This window comes from Branchiostoma belcheri, unplaced genomic scaffold (genome assembly GCF_001625305.1).
Source record: "Branchiostoma belcheri isolate BF01 breed outbred unplaced genomic scaffold, Haploidv18h27 scaffold2, whole genome shotgun sequence".
In the NCBI taxonomy this organism is placed as follows: Eukaryota; Metazoa; Chordata; class Leptocardii; order Amphioxiformes; family Branchiostomatidae; genus Branchiostoma; species Branchiostoma belcheri.
Genome location: NW_017803490.1, coordinates 6,096,163 through 6,106,401, shown reverse-complemented (window position 1 = coordinate 6,106,401; position 10,239 = coordinate 6,096,163). Strand labels below are relative to the sequence as shown.

Sequence of the window (10,239 nt, the reverse complement as noted above, 5' to 3'; positions counted from 1 at the left end):
TACGTCGTAACTATATATATATATATATATATATATATATATATATATATATATATATATATATATATATATATATATATAGCAAGAGGCAAGAGGCTAGCCCTCGCAACTGGGCAAAAAAAATAGTATAAGATAAGAACAGATACATTTCAAGCACATTAAGAAAAGTTGCAAAGGCGCTATTGTCTTATGCAAATGTGTTATGCTATCATTAGAAACCCAACTAACAAAACAATGTCTTGAAGTAATAATATGATTATAAAAAAATTCAATACATACTGCTTGCTTGTCCGTTGATGCTGATGTACGATCTGTCATACTTGTCAGTAGTGTTTGGATAACCGGGATCTTTAGATGCAAACGACCGTGCCCACACGGTGAAACCTTTCACTGTGTTGAAATGGGGGAAACACCTCTGTTAGTAACTTAGGAAATCGAATGATTCAGACTTTAGGAAATACCTCTCTAACGGTCCATTTCCACTGGCTCTTCTACAGCGCTAGTTACCATGGTGACAGACGCCTGGTTCAAGTCATTAAACTGATTTGTTTGTCAAGTCACACTTTTAAGTCAAGTCACATGTCAAAGAAGGTGACGTAAAATACGTCACGTCCAACCTACAGCAAACTATCTTTAAAACACGTCACTATCTTTAAAACACGTCACGTGGAACGTAATATACGTGACGTCCCACATAGACCTGTGAAATGCTGAGATGTGTGACGTGTAGCATCAGAACTGTCGATTTGTATTGTACTTATATTGTATTGCTTAATTATGTATTGATTGAATTTGTATGTACTTTGTATGTTTATTGCTATTGTAAATATTGAATTGAATTTGTATGCATTAAGTGATATTGTATTTAAGTTATACTGTACTTTATTTATGCATTTATGTGTTAGTGGTAGCCGCTACCATCCTTGTTGCTGCCTGGTTGCCACTTGTTATGCACTGTTGCATTTAGATAAACCAACAAACAAACTGTGAGAAACTCGGACCCTCCAACTCACCTGCAGGAGTAGTAGTAGTAGGAGCAGTCTGAGTAGGGGGTCCTGACAGACATCCGAAGAAGTCTATACAGTATATAGACTGGTTTATTTGCAGAAACACATACTTCATACATACATAGTACAGTAGGTTAGAAGCTTTTTGCAGCCAAAGGCTGAATTGAGAAGCTTTTACAAGTTTTTAAGAACTACATGACTAATACATAATGTATATACATAAAAAGTGCCTTGAGAGGCATTAAACACCACTTATGCGCTAGAATAATGCACATTTATGCTAAAATTAGATCATACAACTTCTGTTGGCAAATTACTTAAGTACAACTGACAATAATAAAAAGTACAATTACATCATGTGCAACAACATAAAATGAAATCTACTGTATGGCAAGGTTATTCAGTATGTTCAGCATTGTGGGGACAGGACTGCATAAATATCTTTTTGTCCCAATGGGTGGTTTGTAGCGCCGTGTTTGCCTTAGCTGCATGTTGTCTGTTGGTTTGACAAACATTCATGCATTTATTCTTCAACGCTTCTTTGGAATTTTGTTTACAAATGAAAGTATTTACAGCCAAAACCCTGACAGACCGGGATGCAAACTTTATTTACCTGAACGTTTTCCAAGGATGAGTACAGTGTTGGCCTCTGAGTTCCTCTTGGGTCTGTGGTGCACCTCCTCACTTTTCCAAAAGGTGGCGCTGTCATCACGTCGCCAGTCTTCAGTTGAGCCAGCTGGGCCCTATAAGGCAATTATCTTTCATTTATAGTAAACAACTGCAGCCACAAGGTTTGCAATAGGCTATACTGTAGTATGATAAAACACAATCACATAAAACTACTTTACTCATGAGGAAAATTCACTTGTTTGTAATTCAGAGCACTATTATTCATTACAACTCTGAGCTTTTATTACATACGTGTATGAATGGTGCTCATAAACTGTAGCATGACTGTTGACCCTTTAATCTCTTGAAAAACAACAACAGAAATCTACGACTGATGCCGCCTCTGGTTACGGTCGGAAAAAAGGGACAAAATCATCCTTACCTTGTCCTTAGCCTCTCGCTTCTCTTGCTTCAACTGCATCAGAAGCACCTGATCCCTCAGGCCTTGCAGATCTGTCTGGAACGCCGTTTGCTGGTCCTGCATGGAAGCGATCTCCTGCACCTTGATCAGGGCAACGACACTCACCACAGCCGCGAGTCCTGACAGCGCCAGGGCGATTCCATTGGTCCAGCGGTTTCCATGGCGACCTACAGAACCTTCCGGAGCTGCCTTATTGTTTGGGGACGACTTCTTGGACGACATCTTCGAGTCACCTTGAGGAAAATTATAAGATAAGATAACATGATTTTCAATCAGCACCCCGCCCAATCAACCCTTTCGAGACTCAGCCAAATTGTTCTTAAGATAATAAACTGTTGCAGTTCGGAAAGTAATCTGTGCCGGGGACCTATTCTTCAGGCAGATCCTAGGGTGGCAAAATACAGTATCCATTGGCCAGAGAGGGTCCAATACGCCTCTCTGGCCAATGGATACTGTCTTTCGCCACTCTTGGATCTGCTTGGAGATTATCGGGGACCCTCGCTTGCGTTCTGCTATCACCAGGAGAAACCGATAGGACAGCCCTGGTCCCAAAATCTGGCCCTGCGTACACAGACGCAAACGGGGCCTATCCACACAGTGTCGCGACTTGTGCTACAACTATACAAAATGCCTAAATCTGATTGAGACAGGAAGAGCTTTTCACTACTTCAGTAACAAAGTATTTGTACGCAGTTTGTACATTTTTTTTCTTTGATAGAACGCAAAAATACTGTCAGCTAGAAGGTCTGACGCATAATTATTTAGAGGAAGTGGAATTCGTACGATATATCAAGTACAGTAAAGGTAACGGCTAGACGAATGAAAACAAGTAACGTTAAAGGTTTCCACTCACCGATGTAGTAGTGCCCAGACGCGGCGTCAGCTCAAACACTGCTGGTTTTCAAAATGCAGTTCATGACCGTGGGACAGGTGAATATATGGTTTAAATCTCCATTGAAGACCAGTAAGTAACTTAACATGTTGTCAAGGAGAAAAATGCCCCCGGGAAAGTAACAAAAACAATTCTATAACAAAATCACTCTGGTCAAAGAGCCCTTAAATGAGAAAACCTTTCGTTAAAAACATGTTTGGAATATTTTTTCACAGCAGGTATACCAAAGCATATGTCTACATAAAAGTGCTAGTGTACATGTACGCCATATGTTTTCAAGATAGCTCTTCAGTCACCTTTCAACTACATTTTGCCATTCATTTCGCAACTTGCGAAACGCGATAGGTTCATATGGGAGTTTTATATTCATGATTTCCCTGCCTTTATACTTGACCGTGAGGCTGACCTCAACAACCTAAACATCTTGGTTTTCAAAATGTAGTTTATGGCCGTGGGACAGGTGAATAAATGGTTTAAATCTCCATTGAAGACCAGTAAGTAACTTAACATGTTGTCAAGGAGAAAAATACCGCCGGAAAAATAACAAAAACAATTCTATAACACAATCACTCTGGTCAGAGAACTGGTGAGAAAATCTTTCGTTAAAAGACATTTTTGGAATGTTTTTTTCACAACAGGTACACCAAAGCATGTATACATAAAGAGTACTAGGAGGACGTTACATCATTGAATAATCCCACATTTTTCAAGGTTACTCTTGAGTCACCTTTCAACAGCATTTAAACCATCTTAGCGGCAGCATACTTAAGAGGCAAATAAAGGTAGATAAAGTAATGAAAACCAAGCAGATGTCAGGAGGGTAGTAACTTTTTCGGCAATCTTCTGCGGTTAAATTAATGTGTGTGCATGTATGTATGTGTGTGTGTGTGTGTGTGTGTGTGTGTGTGTGTGTGTGTGTGTGTGTGTGTGTGTGTGTGTGTGTGTGTGTGTGTGTGTGTGTGTGTGTGTGTGTGTGTGTGTGTGTATGTGTGTGTGTGTGTGTGTTTGTTTTTACGTAGTGGAAAATAATTATGAGATGAACACACTACTGCAGGATTTGAAGCACCAGATATTCAAAACTAACATCACAAATGTTGGAAGTTAATACGCAAAACGTCTAGTATGCAATTGGACATAATTCAAATTAGTATTTCAATTGATGTAAAGAAGGTACGTGAATTTATTTTGTATAAATGGTACATTTTTCAGACATGATATTTGTTTAGTGAACACTGAAATGGCAGAAATATTGGCAAAAAAGCTTTTTATTCAGCCGCTCGTACAAGCCGTTCTAGGAATGCTTACCTCAAAATAATAGACACAAGACTAAAACGGTTCTTTCTTTATTGATACCCGGTATTTTGGTAGTCAGAAATAGTCTCAAGGTCAAGAACAAGAGCAGGAAATACCTAGAGTAAAACCCCATAAGAGCCCATCGCGTTTCCCCATTTGCGAAATGGCCAAATCTGGGAATGAGCGAGGCTTCTTTAGCGAGATACGGGCCTTTCTGAAACGGGGACTCGAAAACGGGGGTGTGATAGGGGATGAATTTCCGCTTTTTCAATTTTAGAAAAATAAAACTTTTGTCATCTTTCGGCCTCATTCTTTCCAGAGTATACTCCCAATGATCTCCACTATATTCCTACTTATTGCCTCCCAAGAAATTTTCTTCGTTCTCGAGTTATACGTCAAAACGTGATTTTGCGATCAGCTGATCGCTTGCAGAAGTGGCCAAAACCTTTGCAGAAGTGGAGTTTTCGCTGCCGGAGACATTACCATATGAATGAAAACCAAGCAGATGTCAGGGGGAAATCGTAACTGGTGCTGGAGGATTGTTACTGTATACGCTCCCTTCTTTCAGAAACCTGATGATACAAGTAATAAGAAGGAAGGTGGGAGGTAGTGTGTGTCTAAAAACGTGTCCTCCCGGGCGACTTTTTCGGAAGTCGCGGCGTTTGGAACCGCCACACGACGGGCACAACAACCTTCCGTCTATCGCCTTCTTTCTTATAGAAAATTAACGGTGATAAAATGATAATTACAAGGATGATAATATTGAAACAAGATTTTGTCTATCATCACATTTTCTTCATGTGACATGACTGTTATCTAGTGCGTGAAATTGAGTCCTCATATCTGCTTGGAGACTACAGATAAGGTAAAAGTTTCAATTTTTCCTCCTGACATCTGCTTGGTTTTCATTCATATGGTAATGTTTCCGACAGAGAAAACTCCACTTCTGCAAAGACTTTGCCCAGTTCTGCAAGCGATCAGCTGATCTCAAAATCACGTTTTGAGGTATAACTCGAGAATAAAGCAAATTTGATGGAAGGCATTAAGCAGGAATGTAAAAGAGATCATTAGGGGTATACTCTAAAGAGAAGGGCTCCGAAAAATGTCAAAAGTTTCATTTTTCTAAAAGTGAAAAAGCAGAAATTCATCCCCTATCACACCCCCGTTTTCGAGCGCCCGTTCCGAAAAGGCCCGTATCTCGCTAACGAAGCCTCGCTCATTCCCAGATTTGGCCATTTCGCGAGTGGGGAAACTCGATGGGCTCTTATGGGGGTTTTACTCCAGGTTTTACTTGCTCTTGTTCTTGACCTTGAGGCTCTCCCCGACTATTTAAACATTACTGACTTATCAAGGAAGAACCGTTTTAGTCTTGCATCTGTTCATTTTGAGGCAGAAATTGTTAGAACGACTTTTACGAGCAGTTTAATATGTAGCTTTTTTTAGTCAAAATTTCTGCCATTTTTGTCACACATACATATTCTAAAAGACTAACATATCGAAGTTTAAATTGAATTCGTGAAACAAGATGAGGAACTTAAAGAAACACAACAATGTTTTTGTTCGTCTATTAACAGATCCTATTTTTCCTCGAAATCCTGTCATATTTCCTTTATATAATGGTGCATTGTTTTATCTTTTAATCCTAGTAGCACAACTGCCCAATATATTTAATATGCACACACACAAACGAGACACAAATCTTCATATTTGTTTCAAACAGATTTTAATATAACAGAAAACAAGATTCAACAAACAGGTATATCAGCCTTTTGACATTTCACAGAAATGCATGATTTTAGATAAAACTAGAAACATGAAGCTTTTGTAATCAAACAAGAGACGAATAGGGATAGTTCAGTGTGCGAGTGTCTGGCTGGGATGTAGATGTCGTTGTCGCTGGTAACAGTCATGGTGACGACAGGAGGAAGGTCTGCTGGGTAACCACAGCGGATGTACTGCCCGACTCTGGGGTTCATACACAACATCTCTCTCTTCCTATGGAGGAAAATAAACATTGTTACAGTAAAAAAAAAAAGTCTATTTTCATGATGCTTTAATTGGCTACAGTTTTTTTTTCAAAACCACACCAACTGTTGTACACTGGTTTATAAGGGGAGTCAGCTGAAATCCAATGAATTACTAGTACATGTGAATAGAATTCTGTCAATAGAATAGAATAGAATAGAATAGAATAGAATAGAATAGAATAGAATAGAATAGAATAGAAAAGAATAGAATAGAATCTGTAAAGAGAAATATTGTCTCTGATAGTAGTACTCTATTAAAAAGAGAAAATTCCCATATGTTCAGAAAGAAGTGAGCTACATTCATCGAAAGGCAGATCTATAAGAAACCGAATATGGCAGTGGATGTGACATTTTCATCATGAGAATGTGCTATATACTAGATATACTAGTAACGTTAGCAGCTTCAAAGCCTGGATAGTGAGTGTGAGTGAGTGTGTGAGTGGGTAAGTGAATGAGTGAGTGGGTGAGTGAGTGAGTGAGTGAGTGAGTGAGTGAGTGAGTGAGTGAGTGAGTGAGTGAGTGAGTGAGTGAGTGAGTGAGTGAGTGGGTAAGTAAATGAGTGAGTGAGTTGGTGAGTGAGTGAGTGGGTAAGTGACTGAGTGAGTGAGTGAGTGAGCGAGTAAGTGAGTGAGTGAGGTGAGTGAGAGTGATTGGGTAAGTGAATGAGAGTGAGTGAGTGAGTGAGTGAGTGAGTGAGTGAGTGAGTGAGTGAGTGAGTGAGTGAGTGAGTGAGTGAGCAAAGTGAGTGAGCGAGCGAGTGAAGTGAGTGGAGTGAGTGAGCGAGCGAGTGAAGTGAGTGAGTGAGTGAGTGAGTAAGTTACCCACCTGTCCTCCCTGCTGTGCTGCACCCATCTCACCACAGCCTCCCACACTCTTGTCTCCTCTTTAACCTCCAGCTCATCATGGCTGATGATCTCAGTCAGCTGATCCACACTCAGAACTCTTCATTGATTGAAACCTGGAGGGGATAGATGGATGGATGGATGGATGGATGGATGGATGGATGGATGGATGGATGGATGGATGGATGGATGGATGGATGGATGGATGAATCAATAACTGAATGAAGGAATCATTTCCTCTGGGTATGAAAACTTCCCATGCAAACTATATTAATCATAAACAAACAATAAGTGTCAGGACAGACCAAGTACTGCAGTAGGGGTGGTAGGGTAGGATCACATTTCAGCACTAAGGACAGGACCATGTACTGTAGCAGGGGTGGTAGGGTAGGATCACATTTCAGCACTAAGGACAGGACCATGTACTGTAGCAGGGGTGGTAGGGTAGGATCACATTTCAGCACTAGGAATAGGACCATTACTGTAGGTGGTAGGAAAGGATCACATTTCAGCAATAAGCACTCAGCGAAGGCATCAGCAAACTTGTACAGTTCCACACAGGTGGAATGCTCATGTTTGACTGACCATGTAGCTGCTGCAGGTGTCTCTTACTAATATTAGTCCAGCTGTATGAGATCAGCTGCCTGGTCCAGGGACACCTGGAGGGTTCCCGAGTAGATGTAACTCAGGATCTCCCAAAACATGGCTGCATCCAAACCCTGTAGGGTAATATAATGTATTCAGTACTATTTACTATTGTTTAGTTGCTGTATAGTATTTCAAGACGTGTACTTCTATTTCGAGCTATGGAAAGTTTTGAAACTTTTGAGGAGGCAAACTTTAATGTCGTGTAGTTTTTGCAGTGGCCGAAAGATCCACTGCAATTTTATGATACCGTTGTTGTTTCAATTACAAATTACTGATATTACTACTGACGCCACACGGCCCGAGCCCAAAGTTGGCGCCCGGCTTGTAATTATTAAAATGGTCTTGGTACACATTACATCATAGTTAAATATACACTGAACCCCTACTAGTTTTGCTGTAGTTCAGGTTATATTTGCGCCAAATTTACCTTCAAAACAACCGTCTTCTGGCGACTCTCCGCCATATCAGATGTAAACATCGCCCTGAAAATAGGGCTGGCCGCGGACAAAACAAGCCGGTGGCAGGGAAACCGGTGGCCCTCGACTTCAAGAACCACATCCTGGAGAACTTCAGACTTCTGTAAGTCACTTACGGCTCCATGAAACCCGTGGCGATAGCTTTTATCTTGGTAAAAACGAGGAGGAAGTGTTTTCACGTTCGTTTGTTGGCCCGCGGTAGCCATGATGATGATGCAGGGGCTGTACCTCATACTGGGACCTCGTTTTGGACCGTAAATAGACAGGTCAGTGAGGGCCTCTAGCGGTTCATGTTAGATTTGCAGTCACGGCATGCAGGTGTCGCGAACAGCGTTGGGTCCCGGTTTTTCGGTCTCCCCTTTACCATATATGGAATGCAGGTGTCGCGGACAACGTAGGGTCCCAGTTTTCCGGTCTCCCCTTTACCATATATGGAAGCCTTTACCATATATGGCGCGAAGAGTGACATAACCCGTAGCAGCAGGTTTGGCCTGCAGTAATAACCTTCCGCAGTTAGACGGCGCTTTTGAACCGTGAGCTGAAGCCCCATAAACTGACAACGGAGGCGGGCAGCAGCCGTTGATGGCATGAAAGGATCGAGACTGGACGCCCTACACCAGAGCGAAAAGATTCTCCCTTCGGCCGGGGGACACTAGACGGCCCGAGCCCAAAGGTAGCGCCCGGCCCGGCCTCTAAATTTATCCCTTGGACGATAAATGATTTTAGGAAGGAGTGTGCCGAGACTCGGGTGACCCGGTAGCGAGCCGTGACATGACAGGGAGCCGGTTGTGACGCCGTCAGAGACCGTCCGTGATGGCGGACCCGTGGGCATGCCGTGATGGGTGCCCGGTTGACGGGATCAAGCGTTGCTCGGGCGCCTGACCCAGGCGCTAGAAAGGACCGTCAAGCCCCGACAATCTGCACAAGAAATGTGGGTCTTGGAATATGACTGCTTTATCTTCATTCCGTGTGCAGGTGTGTACCATAACATTACATGTAAGGCTTTGCCGCCATCACTCTGCTCCTCCCCCGTAGCGGTTCATGAGATAGGCGGGCGTAGAGCTCTTGACTACCGAAGGGAAACGGCTCACGACCCGATACTAGTCTGGGTTCAAGGCTAGCTTGTCCCGTGCCAAGGACTGAACTCGGTGAATTAAACAACAATCGTTCATCTTATTCCTACTTGTTATCCGTTTTATTGTTTGTTAACGTCAGGTTTTACCAAAGTGAGTGGACGTGTGTGTGTGTGTGTGTGTATGACTGTATGAGCACAGTGCTCGGGCAGCCTGTTGATCAGTGGGATTTTAATAGGGCAGCAATTGGGCATGATACATTTGATCTGGGAGGCGTATGTGAACCTGTGTAAAATCAACGGTGAATGAACGGTACGATGGCATATTTTCACACCAGACGACGTGTATTTTGCTTGCGGTTTGGTTCTGTGACCTTCTGGGCCTGGCAAATGTCTCCAGATTGGATGATTTCGAGTTCTAGCTGCCCTAACATCTGCTTGGTTTCCATTCATATGGTAATGAGTTCGGCAGCGAAAACTCCACTTCTGCAAAGGAAGCGACGCGTTCTGCAAGCGATCAGCTGATCGCAAAATCACGTTTTGGCTTATAACTCCAGAATAAAGCACCTTTGAACGGAGAAACTTCTTGGGTATGGAATAGTGTTTGTTAGGAACATACTGTGTCAACGAGGAATCTTAAGAATGTCCTAAACTTAATTTTTCTAAAATTGAAAAAGCGGAAATTCATCCCCTATCACCCCCCCGTTTTCGAGCGCCCGTTCCGAAAAGGCCCGTATCTCGCTAACGAAGCCTCGCTCATTCCCAGATTTGGCCATTTCGCGAGTGGGGAAACGCGATGGGCTCTTATGGGGGTTTTACTCCCAGTCTTTTTTAATCTTGATCTTGACCCTGAGGCTCGACCTGGTGACCAAAATATCACGAATTACTTAGG

General features: G+C 42.3%; 1 protein-coding gene across 1 annotated transcript; it reads right to left on the bottom strand.

Annotated features, from left to right (window-relative positions):
- Nucleotides 1-268: 268 nt before the first annotated feature.
- Nucleotides 269-2,319, bottom strand: LOC109468446. Its single transcript, XM_019766691.1, has 4 exons — nucleotides 2,059-2,319; nucleotides 1,621-1,743; nucleotides 1,014-1,092; nucleotides 269-390 (listed from the first exon to the last, which is right to left on the bottom strand). Exons 1-4 carry the CDS (start codon nucleotides 2,317-2,319, stop codon nucleotides 269-271), a joined length of 585 nt encoding a protein of 194 aa, XP_019622250.1.
- Between the last annotated feature and the right edge of the window lie 7,920 nt (nucleotides 2,320-10,239).

What these genes read in the sequence shown, in the direction of transcription:
- LOC109468446 (XM_019766691.1), bottom strand. Translation starts at nt 2,319, where the DNA reads ATGTCGTCCAAGAAGTCGTCCCCAAACAATAAGGCAGCTCCGGAAGGT. An exon ending in AGCGAGAGGCTAAGGACAAG is followed by an intron (nt 1,744 to 2,058) that starts GTAAGGATGATT and finishes TATAGGGCCCAG; the next exon opens with CTGGCTCAACTGAAGACTGG. An exon ending in TACTACTACTACTCCTGCAG is followed by an intron (nt 391 to 1,013) that starts GTGAGTTGGAGG and finishes ATTTCAACACAG; the next exon opens with TGAAAGGTTTCACCGTGTGG.